Here is a 20,046-nt window from a genome sequence, read left to right as displayed (position 1 = left end):
AAAAATTCATAGGAGGATATTTATAGTAGCTACAAGAGTTATTTTTCATCAGAATGTGCTTGTATATTTCTCTGAAAGATTATCTCACATTCTGCTGGTCAAACCACTGGAACACAGTTATTACACAGTATCTAAATCACTATCAGCAGCATCTCCTCAGGCATGCCTGCTTGGACTAGTGGAGAGAGGAACTGTCTGACAGGCATTTTAAGGGTAGCAGTTTTGGAATATATTTTAGCAACAAGGCACGGGAGAAATCACAATATACAAGATATTTTCCCAGCTTACCTTTAAAATTCAGAAGTAGTGTACCATAAAAATAAGTCAGCACATCAGAATTCTCTATTTAAAGCTGAAAAAACAAAACTGATGATTTTTTTCATGCTGATGCTCAATGCAGATTGGTCTAGAGAGGTAAAGTCAGCTTCTAAACTCCCAGCCATATCTGGTGACAAAAACCACTTCCAGATGTTTTTTCTGCCCATGCATCTGGCATGCTCCAGAGTTCTGCTCGCCATAGTCTGGGTGCCCAACACCCTCTCCTGCTCTCCCTGTCCCATCTTGGCCTCTGTAGACCCAAATAGCCCCATGGCCACTGCTAAGGAAGGAGTCAATCCTTGCCAACTCTTGACTGTTCACTCAAGTCTCACATTTCATTGTCCCATGCCCAGAACTGATGTGATTTGGCAGCCCTCTGCTTTTCCCTCCAGTGCCACTGGATATTCATAAGAACATGAGATTTAAGTTGGAAGGGGACTTATAAGGCTTTGGATCTAGTTCTGTGCTACTGCAAATAAATATCTCCCATGGTTCTGAAGCAGATGACCTGCAAGGGTAAAGTTAAATAGGAAAAAATCAAGTTAAATAAATAAAGTTAAATAAAGTGTTAATATGAACACACCAATATACATAATTTGTGGATGTGCCTTTAAGAAGCAGAGAAAATTGAGATTTAAGATCAAAGTAGGAAGTCCATGGTACTTTCCTGTACTTAAAACAAAATCAATATAAAGAAACATGCAGCTGGAAGGAACAGTAGTTTGATAAAATCACAGTAAATTAGGAGTCCTTTAAGGCAATGGATGGTGTAGCTTCTTCCTCAGAATTAGGCACTTCAAATATTGACAGAACTTGTAAAGCACAATCAATATACCAATTCCTTTGTGAACTATTAATTATATATATTGCTGATGAATAATCATTTAATTAGCATAATGGGAGGCTTCAGTGAAAAGGCCCTCTACCAAGCATACTGGACCTAAAAATAGCAATAGCTTTTCAACCATGACGCTTTGCATGAAAATGCAAATGCTCAGCTTCTGGTCTTAACACTTGTTACATTGCTTGGCCAATAGAGAGCTTCACTTAGAAAGATTTAGCCCCTTATCACTGCAGTACTGCCATATATAATTTGTTCCACCAAGGCAAGGTGATGACGGGTTTGGTATGGATTACCTGAATCAGTTCATCAAGCTCTGTTGCATTCACACAGGAATGCTGAGATACAAACGTCTGCTTCTGAATCACAATAGTGGTTCTCTGGGAGGTCTCATGAGGCTGCTCCAGGGCTTTAAATACTGTTGCTCCAATTATTAAATACACGACTACCACCAGAAAAATTGTTGAGACTGTCTTCCATTTCATAACATTAATGGCTGAATCGCTTTCCTCCCGTGAAGCGAGCACGGTAGGCTTGGTGGAAAATGATAGTCTTGGTTTGGAGTTCTGAGTGGCCGATTTGGGATCCAGCAAGTCAGGTGCCGCCACTGGCAAAAATAAAAAAAAGAAAGTTAATGTTTACAGCGCCACTCAGATCTCACTAACTCTTCTTGCCAAGAGATTACACTAATTCTGTTGCTTCTAAATGGAATTCTTCAACTGCTTGAATTTTCTCTTAATCTCATGACACCTTACAACATATCTGTTGCTCTGAGTAGTAGTGTCCATCGTACATGCATAAACACATTTCTATGTCTGTCCCTATATGATATTGAATAATTTCCAAAATTTCAATATTTCCCCTACATCCTTGCATTTCATTGAGTTACTCCAAGGTAGTATTTTGTTGCAGAGATTCTTTATGTCCAATGTTCTCTCAAGCACTGCTAAGCAGCCTTCCAGCTCTGTTCTACCTCAGCATTACAGAAGTATCCGGAAAATACAAAACCTCATCTCTTTCACCTACTTTGTGTTATGATCCAGCAAATGCTTTCGGAGAACAGTTGTGTGATCATTTCTAAACTCCCCAGACACAACTGTAAAAATAAGACATTGCTCATCATACTGGTCTTAACGGGCTAATTGTTTATTGATTACACCTTTCAGAAAACAGTGGTATAACACAGGTGTGCTTACTGGAAGAGTCGTGCAATTGTTAGAGCAGGTATTTATATTTACAGCTACACAAACCCCACCGGGTTAGGAAAAGAGTGGCTGAATGTGTTAATCAAGTACTTGGATAACTCATGTGACTACCAGTAACTACATGGGCACTAAAAAAAATCCTCCACATCAAGTGCAGATAAAGGTCTCCTGCGGGAAGATGGTCACGGCAGTGACCACACAAGCTATATTTAAATTGTTTTGAATAACCAGTACGTTTTAAATGGCCAAGACAGCTCTTCCAGCCACCGTTGGGAAAAGCTCAGATCTAAATCTAGAGGAAAGTCTCCCACAGGACGGCGGTGATGGGATGCGTCCCTGCAGGGAAGGTGGTACTTGGCAGAGTCACTGCCTGGGAACCCGCCGGGCTCCGGCACACACCGCTGCTCCGGAAAAAGGGGTCGGGGGGCGAGTGGCAGCCCCAGCCCGGGCCGAGCGGGACCCGGGGCGCCCCTCACAGCCCGCGGGGTGGGCGCCGGGCGCTCCACGCGCGCCGCGGTCACGCCTCCCACAGCTCCGGCCCCCGCCCCACGGGCACCGGCGGCTCGGGCACAGCCCCCCCGTCCCGCACCCTGGCGGGGGGAGCCCCTTTCCCGCCGCCGCCTTCCCTCCTGCGGCAGCCCCCGAGCCCTTGCGATGCCCCAGGGCCGGTGCCGGGGAGCGCTCTCAGCGCGGCCGGGGCCGCCGAGCCCGCCCGGAGCAGCGCCGGCGGGGAGCGGCGCGGGGGCGAGGCGGCCGGCGGCGGAGCCGGGGCGCGGCGCGAGCGGGGCCGGGAAGGGAGGGGAAAGGAGCCAGGCAAGGTACAAAGGAGCCCCGGGCCGCCGCGGGGAGCATCCCGGTGTCCGGTGCGGGGGAAGCAGGGGCGCATGCAGCATCCGCAGGGCTGGGAGCGGGGAGGCACGCCATTGTGCTCGTACTCACTTCTTATTTACCGACCCGGTGCCCTCTCCTCGCTCCACGGGCAGGCATTTTTTCTATGCTTGGATAGATACAGTTAGAGCAAATTTTAAAAAAAGAAAATTAAAAAAAAAAAAAAGGAAAATAAAAGAAAGGCAGGAGCAGACCGAGAGGAAGAGGCTGATGGATGGGTCTGGAGGAGAGGGAGCGGCAGGGGCGGGCGGGCTGGCAACGCGGATCCCGCCGGCTCTCCCCGGCCCCGCGGCGTGCGAGGTGCCTCACGTCGCGCATCGCGCATCGCACATCGCGGCGCTCCCGTGTGTGTGAGTGCGTGCGAGCGTGTCCGTGTGTGTGAGTGCCCGTGTGTGTGTGTGCGTGTCCGTGCGCGCTCCGGTGCGCCGGGCGTGCGGAGCAGCCCGAGCCCGGCGGTGCCTTTTGTGGGGCGGCGAGCAGCCACAGCGCTGCTCGCCCCGGGGGGGCAGCCGCTCCGCGCCGCTCCCGGCCCGCCGGGGTGCGCGCCCCTCCGCGCAGGCTGCCCGCTGGGCTCCCGGCAGATGCTGCCGGGGCGCCGGGGGAAGATGGAAAGGGATCCGCGGGAAGGCAGAGCGGTACCTGCGGAGAGCAAGGTCTCGCCTGGAAGCAAGCGAGGAGAGAGGAGGGAGAGAGGGAGGAGAAGGCACCGGCCAACCCCGCCGGCGAGGCTGGACCTGCTGGAGGTCCCTACTCCGGCCCCACACCCGGTCGCCTCGCCAGAGCCTCCCCGTGAACTTTTGAACTGTCCGAAATGTCACCGAATTAGCAGAAGAGGGGGGACAAGCGGGGACATCTCGGTCCTCGCCGGAGAACGGCGTGGGGCTATAGGGCCCGGCGGTGCCGTCCTTCCCGGCTCGGCCTGATTTTAACCCGGTGCTTGGCAGCCCCGGTGTGTTGCTGCAAGGAGTTAACTAGGTGGGATCTAGGAGTCAGGGATGGTAGCGGCTCTCCTGTAGCACACGCCGCCTGCGCACCGCCTTCTTCCATTTCTGTCTGATAGATACATCAGAAATGCTGCTTCAACTGTGCTTTCTGCCACTAAAAAGCCTGAAATTATTCTTGCTATCTTTGCTGTGGGCTAACTCCCCTATTTCCCAGTCATCTGTCACCTGTGACACCATCCGTGGGTCAGTTGCTCACACTGAGGTGAAGAGCATGAAGACAAATCCTAGAAGAGGATTTACCACGAGAAACCAAAAACTGCTCCCACAGCCACTCTCTAAAAAGTCTAAAAAATTACTCACCATAACAAATGGGTGTAAGTCTCAAGCATTTAAAGCCAGAGGCTGTATCTGTAAAACGGCCAAAGACAGTCATACATCGGGTGTTTAATGGGCTATAATCCCACTTAAATCAGCAGTACCATCAGCAAACACTTTAGAAGTCACTTATTTTAACGCTTCTCCATATCAGTGTGACATAATACAAATGAGCGTAATATTGAGTTCCTTTGGACTCCAATTTCAGCAACATCAATCACACCACTCTCACCCTGTGCGTCCACGAGTCTCCACAAGACGCAGCACAGGGCAGGAAGCTGCCCCTGCTATTCCAGAGTGAGCTCTAGCTCATTGCTGCCCATCCCTGGGAACCAGCAGAACACTTGTCGAGTAATGAGAGCCTCCGGGCTCAGTACCACAACCCCTTGCAAGCAGATCTTCAGTCACAGGGTTGGCTTCATCAACACAGACCCAATACTCAAACACAAGAGAAATGTCTGCTTCTGACTGCTGATACTCCCTCATTCAAGGAATTCTCAAAGATGTAAGATTCTCACACCTGAATATTTTTTATATCAAGTACTCTCCCCCCAAAAATCATATTTTCTCCTTTCTTTCCAGCAAATTTCTTAATTATTAACCTATGTAAACACTGGCTGTTCCTATCTCATGGAAAATAATAATTTTGCATGATTTCTTTGAACATCCTATGGAAAAACAGGCGTGAACATTTTCCTCCATGCTGACCTGTGTCTCCATAAAATACAGTGGAAAATACTACATGCCTTTCTTTAGCAATCTAAATATTTGGAATGAGATTTTGTTTTTCTTTGAGAGAAGGAATTATTATTAAAAGCTTAAAAAGGCTCATATTTATTGCCTACAAATTGAAATTCATGGGAAGCCTTCCAATAGCTTCAGGAGGGTTTGGAGCAGGCCTTAAATTTAGGGTTTCCACCCAATGGGAAGAAACCATTTTGAGATCTCCTCCAGGAACAACTGCATTGGCACCTTAACCTTAAGACCTGAAGAGCTATCTCTGAGAAAGCAGTTATTTCCATTAATTACCTAGTAAATATCTCCAATGTCTACTTCCAGCTGGCTAATATTTTCCAGCTATTGTGATCCCAGATGCAATCCTCAGCTGTATCCTCATCTTACCACTTACTTCGAGTGGATTTGAGCTGTGCATTCTCATTTCTAGCAGGGATATAAACACTCCACATACAGCATTGATCTTCACATTCAGCAAGAAAACCAGTAATCCTTTTTGTAGTGTACAATAAAAACTATTGTGTACAGCAACTCCTGTTTTCTGGAGGCCTTTTACAGCACTAGTCTTTACTCTATGGAGTCGTGCCCATCAATATTTTTTTTTGCAATATACACCGCACATCGTTTGAATGCTGTGTGTTACCACTTTGCCCTCAAATTTGGAACCGACATTTGACCAGCTTGATGCATCAGGCCTGAGCTTTGCTAAACAAACACACTTAAATGCAGTGCTGACAAAACTTCCCACTAACCAACACAGAAAAAATTAAGTAATAAAAGGAGCTAAAACACAGAGCTCCAGCCTTGCAAACAAATGGATTTGCTGCTGAGCCAAGGAGATTTATCTGAACAAACTGGGGAAAAAAATTGTCTAAGATTAAGTATAAGCAGGTTTGTGTATTTCATGCTAACATGAGAAAAAAATCACAAAGCACAGGACTCTCAAATGCTGTCTAAAAACGGCATGAGTTTGGGATGACCACAATACTCACAGACGGTGGGTACTGGAAGCTGCTCAACTCTGTGAAATGTTAAAAGTAGGCTCAGCCAAGAGAGACAGGCATGCAGCATGCAGAGGAAGTCAAAGTTGCATGATAAACACAGCAATCCTATATTCATGGAAATAACAGCTGCAGATGATCTAAATGTGGCTTTGATAGGACAGGAGGTCTCTTGCAGGAAAATAGTTATTCCAGAGAAGTACCCTATAAAGACCAATTTGAAAGTCTCAAGTAAAAAGTACTCTTACTTGTCCCTAACACTTTCTTTTCCTCTTCCTAATTCAGGAGCCATCGCCTCCCTGGGAGATGATGAAGAAGACTTGCTTTGTGCCCAGAACAAGAGGCTTCTGCTAAGCCCCCACCTCTGTGAGCAATAAATGCTCTTCTCCTTTAACCAGCTGTGGGATGGTTAAAGGGAGGGATGATGTGTAATGGGAGGCAACACATGTTCCAGCCTTCTTCAATCTTATTTAGCTGCTGAGGATTTCTACATTCCCAAGGGACTGCTATGACAAGGGTTCCAGTGAGGGCATTTGCCTCACTGACCTCAACAGCAGCTTATTCATGTGGGCACCTGTTTAACAGACCACAGGGAACCTGTGCCTTTGATCAAACAGTGTACTGCTATAGGCTGTGGGACCTCCTGAACACAGCATCTACTCTTCCTCATCACATGATAGCAGGAAACCTCTGCTTCTCTTCAGAATTTGGCCAAACTGTACACCCAGTTAAAGACAAGGATACACCTCTGCTACTGCTAGATTTTATTACCAGAAAGCTTTGCAGAAATGCTACTGGACTTACACAGTAAGTTAATTTTAAGGTTAATTTTACTTATTCAGCAAGACTCACAAATTGCTTGTCTCTTGACTTCTTTGGAGACATTAAAAGATCTCTGTCAGTTCTTTATGGATAATTATGACATTAAGGCCATGCCATGCCACTGTATTTCACCATAAACCATTAGTTGTATCCTGCTATGGGAATTTAAACTAAATGAAGGACTAATGGCACACAGCCATTCTCTCTTTGGAGTAAAGGAGAAGGCAGACCACGTTCTTCACAGGCAGCAAGGATGCCAGGCTGCTCCGAGTGACCGTGCTGAAAACGCACCCTCCCAACACTGGGGAGAAGGCAATATGCAGGAAACACTGAGTGGTACTCAGCCCTCCTCTGCCTCTGAAGATCCAAAGCCCTGAACAGGCCCATTGCAAAATACGTGAACTCATCTAATTCACATTTTGAAATGAGTTAAGCATACATAGGGCAACTAGAATGTGTACTGCAGAATCACAGAATCATAGATGCTAAGGGTTGGCAGCAACCCTAAAGACCATCTGGTCCCAACCCACCTGCCACGAGCAGGGACCCCTCCCACTAGATCAGGTTGCTCAAAGCTCTATCCAGCCTGGCCTTGAACAGCTCCAGGGTTTGGGCATCCACAACCTCTCTTGGCCACCTGTTCCAGTGCCTCACCACCCCCACAGGAAAGGATTTCTTCCTAATATCTAAATGAAAATTCCCCTCTTTTTAAGTTATACCCATTCCCTCTTGTCCTATCACTGCAGTTCCTGACAAAGCGTCCCTCTCCTGCTTCCCTGTAGGGCCCCGTCAGATACTGGAAGGTTGCTATGAGTTCCCCATGAGTTCTCTGCGTGGATCAGCCCCAAATTCTTCTGCCTGCCTTTGTAGGGCAGGTTCTCCAGTTCTGCTATCAACTTCATTACCTCTCTGGACTTGCTCCAACAGTTCCATGTCCTTCTTATGTTGGGGTCCTCAGATCTGAATGCAGCACTGCAGGTGAGAACTCACCAGAGCAGAGCAGAGGGGGACAATCACCTCCTTTGACCTGCTGGCCATGTTCCTTTGGATGCAGACCAGGATTTTGTTGGCTTTCTGGGCTGTGAGTGCACATTGCCAGCTCATGTTGAGTGACACCTCCCAGGTGTGTCAAGGTCCCTCTGGATGGCATCCCTTCACTCCAGCGTGTTGACTGCACCACACAATATTAATGAGTTCTACCTCACTAGCCAGTTATTACACCTACCAGGAGCATCTGTCCTACAGTGTGACAAATTATTTATTCAGCAGAAAAGCCATTGTTTCTCACCTCATCAATTACTAGAAAAAATGTTTACATGTGCTCATCTATTTTTATACAGCTCAGTTGTCAGTCTTAATTATGTTCTAATTCTTTCCATTGCTAGCAAGCCTTATCTATTTATCCACTTGCAGCAAGAGGGAAGTTGTTTTAGAACCTGTAAAGCACTGACTGTTGTAATTAATATTGTGAATGTGTATTTTTCTTTACTGACTTGCAAATCTCCCAGTGGGTTTCCTGCCTGCCTGTGTCATATTATCAGACCTAATGGGATTTATTTATCACATGTTCTGCCACTGTTTTTTCATATTTGTTTCCAAATCTATTATGCTTGGAGAGCTTCAGAAGCATTGATTACAACTAACTTCTAATGCCATTCTCATCAATGATAAATGTGAATTGCTCCATGTCACCATTATTATGGATTATTTATTCACAGAAAAAACTTAGGACTACTTTGAATTACTGATGTCCTTGATGGACAGCAAGTAGTGCTTTGGGATGATTACAAAATGCTTTTCTGTAATCACCAAAATGTTCTACAAAATTGCTGGTTTGTAATTTGTTTTCCATTTTTGCCATTGTGGTCTCTTCAAAACAGAAGGCAGACAATGGGAATATCTAGATTTCATATCTGTCTGTCCACACCCAATAGTACCAACCTTGCAACTGATTTTCATGGTGCTACTGGATGAGATGGAAACCTAATCTCTGTATTGTCTTTGCAGATTGGAAAAAGAGTAGGGAATGTTTTGAAAGAAAAACTGTATGTATGACTGCAGATCTCAGGCCTGATGAGAATTGCTAAAGTTTGTGCTGACTCTAAAGGGAGTTTTCCTTGAGTCAGTAGGCTCACTTTTAAACCATGCCTTGAGGAGCTGAGGACTTCTTGTATTTGTACTATATCCACATTTTAGGAAACTCTGGAATTAGTGACAAAGACCTATGACACAACAATCTGAAAATAAAATAAAACACAGACAGAGGACACTGGAAATCACCGAAAATAGCATTAGTGCTTTTCTTTTCGAGTAATCCACAAATCAGATTTGGAAGAAACAAAACAAAACAAAACAGCCAAAGAGAAAATAGCCCTGGTAATACTAAATAAGTATCATGCAAGGCTAATGAAAGAACTTGCTAGCAGAAATAAAGAATACAAATGAGGTGATGAAAAAGGAAAACATTAAGTATGTATATTTTAAAACCACCAGACTCTACTTTACCTGGCTTTAGCCATAAAAGTGTAATGAAATCTATGAATTATTTTCAAATATGCACAAGAGACTATTTTCTGGCAAGCTCTATGTTCAGCTACATAGAGATATGTCTAGAAAGGATGTTACAGGTTTTTTTAAGAAAGATAGAATTTGGATAGCATTTGGTAGTCTTTGGTTTTGGGGTTTTTGGGTTTTTTTGTTGGTTTTTTGTGGTTTTTTTTTTTGTGGGTTGTTGTGTTTTGGGGTTTTTTTGGTTTTTTTTGTTTCTTTTGTTTTTGTTTTTTTTTAATTCAGTAGATTGTTCTAGTGCTTGCTCTTTCTGCTGTGGCAAAGATGCCACTAACACCATGCAGGCAGAAAGCTAGGTGAGCAGAGCCCAGTTTTCATAAGGTATTTGGGCAGCAAGAAACAAATTCCTGCTATTCGGATGCATCATACATTGGCATTGCTCAGCACTTCCATCCTTGAAGGCACTTCCTTCTATTTTCTTTAAAGTGTGATCTTGAAATTCAGGGCTTAGTGGTTTAATCTTTGACTGGCAGTTATGGACTGTGCTGGCAGGAGAACAGGCTATGCAAACTCATCTCTTCAGCTTTGAAGTGGCTTCTAATCTACGTACTTTTGTTGGAATAAAGGTGTTTCTGTTATGTCCTGCCACTGATGTTAAGCATGCAAGGAAACTCAGCCATGGGCTTGTACAGTTTTATGTTTTATTTTCTCTTGGTAGAGGGAACATTAAAAGCTGGACTCCGGCTCCAAGGAAAATATAGGTAGAAAATACAGGGCAAGATTGGCCCATATTTTCCTCTTTGCACAGCAAATATAAATATTCCCCAGATGTAATACCCCAGGCAACAAATAGAACCAGATGCGCTTAGGGCTGTGACTGGTGAGAAAGTTATTTTGTATGATCCCTTCACATAAAACAGCTAAAATTAATATTATGAAATTTCCATTACATTTTAGCAGCCTGGACATAAAAGCTGTTCTATTTCTAAAATTCTCAACAGATTAATATTTTTGTAATCACTTACCCAAAAAGATTAATTGCCCCATCACAAAAAAGGGTGAGTAAAATTGTTAAAAAATCATTGTTAGTGTAAAAGGTTCTCTTCAATAAAAATAATTATTTTTCTAAATGATTGATATTGGCAACAAACACAGCATAAGTGATCCCCTATAACAATTTATGTAAACTTTCTGTGATTTTGTGTGTGTTGTGTGTTAAAAAGGGGAGTATACCAAATTAATGAGCATTATTGCCAGGAAAAAGTTAATAGAAAATCCATAAAGAAACCAATTTCTGAAATTATTGCTTTCTTAGCTTTTCATGTTCTCTCTCATAACAACTTTGGATATTAAGGGGATTATGACTCAAAAAATTTACCTAAGGCTTTATCCAGTAAGAGTATCTCAATGAAAGACATACAACAAAAGCAGTGAGTAAAGAAGCCTCAGGCTGAATATTTGCACCAGATTCTTGGGGACTTATTGGCAATTTCTTTATTTTAGAGAGAAGATCTGGTGATTTTACTAACTCATAAAAATTGCCTACAATATTTTTAAAAGTCAGCTCTGATCACCATATTATAACTAGTAAATTAGATTTGTGGGAACAAAACCCCATCCCTTATTCCTAACTTACAGGGTCACAGGGAGCGGGTCCTTCATCCTGCTAGCAAATCCACAAAAATACATACAATCCAGATGTGATGGATTTCAGATATCTTGGATATATCTGCTGTACATCAGAGCAGAACCCCACACAAACAGCTGTATGGGAATTCAGAGACAGCTGCTGCATGCAAAGGATTGTGCAGCATTAACAAAAAAGTATTTCCAGCTTCTGAAGGCAGGGCAGGAATGATCTTCCCAGCAGACACTCAAACTGGGAACCCTGACCCCCAGCAAGGCAAACTCCCTTAATTATGGTACTTCCATGGCATGTGAGTGCTGCCTCCAGTTCTGGAGTTACCTTTTTGTCAGCTGCTTTGAGAGGTTTTATATCATTTTGCAGATGAAATGTAACATCTGATGTGGACAGAGGTGTCTAGAAGCAAAATAGTGATCCCCAAAGAAAGCAATTTATTTTCATTTCTGTCTGGCTCAGTTTTCACCACTGGTGTTCTTGAACAAGCTTTCTGCTTCTGGACACAAACACACTTCCCACCATGCTGCTCAGCATTATGCCCAATTCTTATGCCCAATTGATCCAGAAAATAGCCCTTCACCTGGCTTGTTTGGAAGGCTAGCAGAACAAACTTTATGCAAACAGTAGATATGGTTACTGCTTTCTTTGAAAACATAAACAGAAGGAAAGCCTCCAGATTTTACATAATAGTGCAAAATGATTACAAGACTTTCTCAGGATAAGCAAAAATAATTCTAATTATTTCTTCTGCATAAAGGCATTTAAATATTTAACCTTCCTGGAGAGAACCTATCACTCCAGCGTTCAAGTAAGCCCAGTTCAAGCAAGTCACACTCAGAGATCACTGATCCTAACACTTTACTGGACTCCTGGGCACTGCCCTGTGATTTCATCTGATCTCTAGGAAATATTACTGAGCTATATTTGTTGTTCTCACTTATATGTTTATGCACCAGAGATTTTACACTTGAGTTTTATAAACAGCAATACATTCACATGGGTGCTTAGCAAGTTTCTCCTCCCTTGTCATCAGCAGAAAGAATTTTACTGAAAGCAGGTAAATGACCTGTTTACCCCCAGAGCAAGTACTGAGCTTGTCAGGATGTTTTGCCTTCCTATTGCATAAAGGCTTTCTTCAGAGTCAAGAAGCTGCTGACTTCCAGCTGAGCTACAGTGTCACAGAGGGGCATTCCAAAGGCATCTTTATAGAGCAGAGACAAACATATATCAGGCAGGATGCAAAAGAAATGGATCCCAGCACCAGAGAGCTGTGGCCAGTATTTTGGAAATTTTTTTGGCTCAAGTCCCTACTAGATACATGGGAAAGACAAACCAGTTTGAAGCTTAGCTAGAATAAGATGTACCTACAACATGTTTTATTGTTTCATTTCTCATACCTTTCTCCAGAAATACTCACTGATAATTTTTTTAATAATAACATTTTAGCACAATAAATTAGTTTTCTTTTTGACTGAAAGCTAGATAGAGCAAAGACAGATTTCAGGATGGCTGACAAACTTGAAGCAGCCATGTCCTCAGTATGTGACAAATCCTTCAGTGTATGTCAGTCTATTTGTACATTTCCAAGCACTCCAAATAGCTCCTCTAGCTCATAAGATTCAGTTTACTAACCCAAAAAAACCCCCAGATTCCAGGTAGGACGTTAGTCCTGGACTATTAACATTAATCTGAACCTTCCCAGCAGGCATCAGGAATAAGGAGATGGCATAAAGCTTGGGGGAGCACCCTAGATTTACAACAATCTCATAGTCCAGCAGGTATTAAAGAACTCTAATGTAATCCCAGTTCTTCCTATAGGATTAAAGATTCATGAGGTATTAAATGGACAGAGGGAGAAAGAGAGAAAATATTCCTACCTTAGTGATTGTGCATGTCCTTGGCAGAAGAATTCATGAGTTCCTGCCCCAAGAACTGTTTATGTATTTTAAACAATGACAGTTTCAGTAAAAAATCAAAGTACAGAAACAAATTATATCTGATCATTTCTACAGATATTTATCACTGATAGTCATCAGTCTAAGTCAGCAAACACTAGGTTGACATCATCTGCTTTCACATTCTTTACCAAGTTTTCTTGTTTGGCATGCAAGAAGACAAACCATCAAGGATGCTGCAACACACAGAAAATTCCTGCTAACTCAGTTCAAACAGAGTAATTAACAGAATTAATCAATTTCAATTGAATGACATCAAAGAAATCTCCTATCAGTTGACTGTTTAGAATAACTCAAGGAAGATTAATTTCTATCCCAGTGTTCTCTTGATCCCAATAGGTTGTTGATGACAGGAGAGTGGAAAGCAAGCTTTTTATCATCAATCACTTTCGTTATTACTTGGCTACCTGCTGTGTACAAGGATCCACACATTCTTCTATTTTTAAACAAGAAAGCAGCCTGTCAATAAGCGCTGAACCGCTTGCCATTCAAAATGACCACTTAGGGAAGAACCTAAGCATAGTAGCTGCTGTGTAGAATATTTAACAGGAAGCTATATATGGAAAAACACCATTTATACTTCAAGAGTCCCAGCCAGCCATGTTTCTCTCAAAGTAAGTAACATTAAAGCTGCATGTAACAATTACTGATGTCTTAACTGCAACGTACACTTAATATACCACTTGCACACACAAGACATCTGTTTTACCTACATATTTATCTACATATAACTGCACTTACACCCGAGCTATAAGCTCTAGTTATTACTTATACAGAATGTATAATGTCAGACTGGAGGGTCACCAGCTTGTGAAAGGAATTACATGGTCTAGTTGCCTTCAATAAGGGAGGACAAGGGTAACTGACCCTGTCTTTCTTCCAGTCCAGACTCACATCTCATCAGTTACTGTGTATTGATGCAGCACATTTTATTTACATCACTAAAATAAAATCAGCCATCATTATGTCTCTCTTATGGTCATTATCTCTTGTGATTTCACTTCAGCTCTTCTGGGCTTCGGGCTTAGTCAACACAGTAATTTAAGAGTCACCATGCTCTGCACTGATGCATTTAGTTTTAGTTAAACACAGTATATGCAGACCAAAGTTCCTGAGTTCCCTGTGTGGAGAAAGTCAGTCACGCAAGAGGAACTCACAGCGATCTTCCAGGAACCACTAGCAGCTAGGCACTGAGCAACACCAAGGAAAGGAAGTGCACTAAACCCTGTCAGGCTCTGGGATTTAAATCTCTCAAGGGAGGAAGTGTCCACACTTCAGATTCCAGGTGTTGTTTTGGTGGGTTTTTAAGAGCTTAACAAGGACAGAGTGAAAAATTGAAAGAAATGGAGGGAAAAGGGAGAGAACGAAGTCACCACTTAGTGCAAGTCAATGGCTGAAATATCTAAGGAGACAGGAAAGGAGATCTATGCTCACATTTTCTACCTCCCTGTGAACATTCTAATCAGCAAGCCATTGGGTGGAGTATTCTTAAGCCCCAAATATTTAGCAAGCTGCTTATGATTTCAGCAATGAAGCATTTTCTATTGACACCCGTGTCCTAACAGGCCAAAACTGAACACTTCTATTCCATTTTCATGTGTACCTTACTCAGGCGAGTTCCCATCGACTTCAAAGGAAGCCTGGAAACTCGGAGCAGTCAGTTCTCACATCCTGTGTGTCAGTGCCTGTGCTTACGCTCCCCTGCATGCCTTGGCACGCCCCAGGGTCCTGCTGCACCGATCCTGCAGACCAACGCCCAGCTACAGCGTGCTGTGGCTCATCTTCCAGCTGGGCCTGGCCTTCCCTTGCCATGGGAACTGGGTCTGCAGGATTCAGGGACAAAGAACTGGTGCACACCTGGGTCTTGCCTCAGTGCAGCAGTGACAGTCAGCCTGCACCTGCTTCTGAGCACCAAGAAATGGGAAGCACTCGCACATACCATGGCAGAGGAGTAGCCTGCCCACTTAAGAAGTTGCTGTGGGTGCTCAGCAGAGCATAGGTCTTAGAAAATACTCACTGCAGGAAAGCACAAAAGGCAAACACTATTACAAACTGTGCCAGAAAAAAGTGTATGCATCTTGGGTTTGGATAAAGCAGAACTATGATAGAAACCACTTACTCTTCATATTTAAAATCAGTGTATGAATCAAGCCAAAATGCAGACACATTAATTTAGAATGCCAACTGTTCAAAGTGAATTATTAATTTATTCCTTAACATAAGTTTTTCTCCCTAGTACAGACTACCAAGTTTAGGTAGTAATATGTGTGCAATGGCCTCATTACAATAGCATATATATGCTAAGCATTGCAAAGTGCTCTCTGTTTCAGTAATTCTTGGAGGTGAAAAAGTACTGTTATGTCCATTTTTATCAAGGGGACCTAGAAAACAGTGACTTGAGAACACTATATAAGGAATTTCCTTTGACAGGTTGGGGTTTATCTCTGTGTCGTAAATGTGCAGAGAGAACTGGGCCATTTTTTTCCTTTGTAACAGACATTTGTTTCTAAAATCTCCAAAACATATAAGGGATATCATGATCATGGATAGAAAATTTCTTTTATCATGAACATCTTTAAATATTTGTGATTCCCATTCTGCATTTTTCTCAGTGTTCTTTTGCAACCATAATGACAGTTTTAATTTTCTTTTTTGTTTGTGTGTACATGAAATTTCCCTCCTAATTTTTCCTTTGCTGCCTATGTCTTAATTTAGTTTGGAGTTTTATAATCAGTTTTTCTTTCTATCTCCAGATTCCTCTGGCTTTCTAGTTTATACATTCTCCCTAGGAGAAGAAGAACCACACATATTTCCAGCTTCTATCTTTCTCAATAATAAGTAAAATTCTGTTTTCATGGCCTTGAAATTACATTTAGTTTGTATACAGCTGTTATTGAACTGACATTGTCACTGTACACCCTGGGCTTTTTTTCTCTATATCCAAATTGATTTAAGGTTTCATATTGATCTGAGTATCAATACCCAGTTTGTAAGCAACAGTACCACTCATGTTCAAGGGCACATTTCAGTCATCTCATATAGGGCTCAATCTGAGCAGTCTCCACAGGAAAAGCTTCTTTGCTGTGCAGAATACTTTTACTTATTTTCCTTTTAGGTATGGACTCCTATAGATGGCTTTGTCTCTTAGCTCACTCAAGGCCAGACATTGCTTTGTTCCCATTTGTTCTGACAAGTTGAAACTTTCACATTACTTCTTATAAATTTGCTCCATATAAGAAGTTAATAGTTGAAGGGATTTTTAATTATTTTGTCAATCCTTTTTTTTTCCTAAGATTTGTCAGTCCAATCTTCTGTAGCATCACCTCTTTTCTTTCTAAAACTTGCATTCTCATGCAAAAGTGTTCTCCAGACTGGCCCACTAACACAGCTGCTTCTAAATGTGAGTCAGAATCTCACTCCATATTTCTCGCTCAATTTTGATCTCTCTACTGCAATCTGATCTCAAAATTAGGATCCCATAAACAGCAAAATTCAGGGTTTTTTTTACAATATTAAATACGTTTCTCTTTAGGGTATTTCACTTGCAATTAATCCTCTCAGAACTTCATTCTTTCAAAGAGTGTGATTCTCCTGACTTTTTTTTTTATCACAAACTTGTAATTAGACTGCTCTTCTTTAATTGTAGGTTATTAAATTACATCCACTGCCTCTGGCCTGAGGTTAATGGAAAAAGAAGAGTAGCTAGCTTTTGCCCACCTGTCTTGGTTTGAAAAGACAGGAGCCTGTGAAGGAAGGCAAAAGCCTCCTGTGAAATGGAGAAGGTAAACCCCCTCCCTCCGAATTATCACAACTTCAGAATTAAAAGGGCTCTCAGGCAAAGATATGGGAACGGGAATAACAGTTCTTTACTGGAAGAAAAAAAAACTAAATAACAATGTAATTTAGCACAAGCAAAACAACCACTGGCAGAGTGAGAAAAACCTGGCACCCTGAGAAGTCAGGGTGCTGATAGCAGTCCAGCCAAATGGTGGCTGCTCCTCCTGGAGCGGCGATCTGCAGAAGGGTGTAGATCCCTTCCGAAAATGTGGCGAAGGAGCAGCTGGGCCTTGGTTCCTGATTCCTCTGGGAAATCCAGTGAAGAAGGCTGTCTGTGGTCTCAGAAATGCTTGTTTTATGGTGGCAGGGATGCTTGGCTCCTCCCTCTGGGTGGAGCATCTCCCAATGGGATGATGTAACTAATCTTACCAGCCACAGTGAGTAATTCAATAGCCCATTAGCAGGAGATTATCTTCCTGGCAGTGTCATTGTTCTTGAAAGAGATAAGAAAAACTGCCTAACCCCCAACAGATGGCAAAAAAGAATACATGCTTATTTTACAAGCCAGGACACCACCTCACTCTTTAGAAACTTTTCTTTTTGAAGGGCAAAAATCACTTCTTTAATCCCTCTGATCAATTTCATAAGAAGCCCAGAGGCAATAGCTATAGTCCTTAGCTGCTATCTAATTCCTTCATCCCTCATTTTCTTTTACTGTTCTGACACCAAATGTATTTTATTTTTCCTGCTGCTGCTTCTTCAGATACCATAGAGTGCTCTCAGTGGTAATTACTGCAAGTGCCTGGGTTGGATCTTATAACCCTGACAAATCTTTCTAATGTTTTACAGGTAAACTAACAAATATTTAACAGGGGTATTTAACATTGGATCTTGGAAGAAATGGAAGCTGATGCTTCTCTTCTTCCTTTTGGTGTTGATCTGTTCTGGTTCAAAGCAACACATCACACAGGAAATGTTACACTTCTGACTTAGACTATTCAGGGTCTAGCTGAGCTTAAATCCTTGCTTCAGCCTGAGTCTAAGATAATCTTTGTGGCCACAGGTGACAGGAAAGAAATTTTTACAGGCAGTAAGTCTTCACTAAGTGGATGGGGAGAATCAATACACTACGAATAGAGCCCAAAGTGGCCAGCTCCTTGAGCAAAAAGCCACCAAACATCACACATTTGTGTTCCTGAGCCTTTCAGATGACCTACAAATAGCACTAGCCACGTGGGCCACTGTGTCCTGGTTCCTGATCCTCGTGTTGCCACTGTATAAATACAAAGATATGCCACATAATAATCTCAGCCCTTGTAGTCTGATTCAACCAAATTTAATAGCAGTTCTGTTAAATCCACCATTTTGCTCATCCTGATTAATTTTGTTATTTTTGTATCAACAGTACATAGGAGGTGAGTTTTGGCCAGCAAGTGCTATCAGAGTACTGTGTGCCAACCCTGGTGAAGTGTCAGAGGAAAAATGCACCTAATTCTAATCATCAGCGATCCACAAAAATTAATCCAAAGAGGAACAGTAAAGATTTCTAGATGAATCATGTCAAAAGAAACTGGAAGAGCTCAGCTCACTTAGTCTGGCAAAATGAACACTGAGAAGACTTTGATTGCTGTGTGTAGATCAATCAAATAGTCTTTTTTGAGCTAAGGAACCATGTTGGCAACAAACCTGGAATTTATTCTGTGAATAAATTTTGGCTGGGAATCACAAAAAAGCAAGAGAAGAGCCAACTTCTGGAGCAATATCTCAATAAGGAGAGTTAGAATGAAAACTTAACTTTGTAAAATAGAAGGTGGCCAATTTGTAGAAAAAATATTTATCTGATGTGCTGCCTGCAAAAACAGGAGTTTGGTCTCAGAGACTCAGGGGAAAAATGGTCAACTACTTTGAATCCATAAGTCACATTCCCTCGTCATCACAGAACCACACAGACGTCAGAGAGCTGTGGGGGGAGAGATAGCTCAGCAAGCCCCAGATATTTTAGTGTTCCCTGGTGGATTTGGGCTAGATGGCCGCTGTTCCCCAGCAGCCTCCAAACCAATGCAGCCCAGTGCTACACAAGAGCTGTAACCCTAGCAAGGGAGTTCATCTGGCACACAGCTCAAAAATAAACCCCAAGTCCTTCATCCCAAACCCTGCCAGCCACACATAGAGATGTAACATTCTTCCAACCCACAGCTCTCAGGTACCAGACTGTCTCTTCTGCAGACTGAGAAGAAAAATCATCTGGAAGAATATTTTTCAGAGTAAGATTTTTTATAAGTACTTGTTCTCTGATCTTCTGCAATTTTAGTAACAGTAGCATTAAGAACTATAGAGAAGACTGAACATTTTAATGCTAAATTATTATCATCGGGGTTAAATGCCGTACTGATAATTTAAGAAGATTTGAGATTTAAGATGCAATAACAGTGTCCTGAACTGCGTGTTCTACCAAAGCCGAAACACTCACAGCAAGTAAGTGTCAAAGCCAAGGGTATGTGCCATTTATTAATAGAAGATGAAGCTATTGCTGAGTTAAGGAGTAGCCTCAAGTTACTAGTATAATTAAAAACTGTGATTAAATATTAAGATGAATGAAATTAGTTAAATTGTGAGCTGTCAAAGTGCCAAGTAAATAATTTAAAGACAGATTTAAAAAGCAGTGGGAACACCCTTTTTCTGCCTTTGCTACTTCTTCATATTACTAAACCATTTTTACCCTAATCCTCACATTCTTCTCTAACATATTTGCATATGTTAGCAAGGTTACTTTCTGCTACAATATATTTCTGTTTCTAGTATGTGCTTGTAAACTGCAGTAGAGGTTGTACTTTGTCCTATGTGAAAATGAAAAAAATATCATTGGGAACAGGAGGACAACCTTTTCTAGGGCAGTCACGGGGAAAAAAAATAGATGTTTATGGATAGAGCAAGGAAAATTAATCAGGAAAGTAGGTATGGACTGACTGTGAGTTGCTTGATTATATAAATATTTTCTTTTCAGGACTTTTCTATCTCCATTTTCTCTGTTGTTA

At 42.3% G+C, this 20,046-nt stretch overlaps 1 protein-coding gene across 8 annotated transcripts in view; it reads right to left on the bottom strand.

The window, feature by feature from the left end:
- KCNK2 (potassium two pore domain channel subfamily K member 2) overlaps positions 1-20,046 on the bottom strand; it is a 129,168-nt gene that overhangs the window by 73,270 nt on the left and 35,852 nt on the right. For 5 of the 8 annotated variants that reach the window (XM_039698009.1, XM_039698006.1, XM_039698007.1 and 2 more), the window contains exon 4: positions 1,456-1,766. In XM_039698009.1, coding sequence (XP_039553943.1) covers positions 1,456-1,766 — 311 coding nt within the window. Of the gene's footprint in view, positions 1-1,455; positions 1,767-3,303; positions 3,722-3,891; positions 3,910-20,046 lie in introns of those variants that run through there. The other 3 variants (XM_039698011.1, XM_039698012.1, XM_039698010.1) reach the window with 3 other exon arrangements.

The sequence above is a fragment of the Passer montanus genome, unplaced genomic scaffold (assembly GCF_014805655.1).
Source record: "Passer montanus isolate IOZ18808 unplaced genomic scaffold, ASM1480565v1 scaffold12, whole genome shotgun sequence".
NCBI classification, from domain to species: Eukaryota; Metazoa; Chordata; class Aves; order Passeriformes; family Passeridae; genus Passer; species Passer montanus.
The sequence above is the reverse complement of the archived record's forward strand: the minus strand, read 5'-3'. Positions and strand labels throughout refer to the sequence as shown.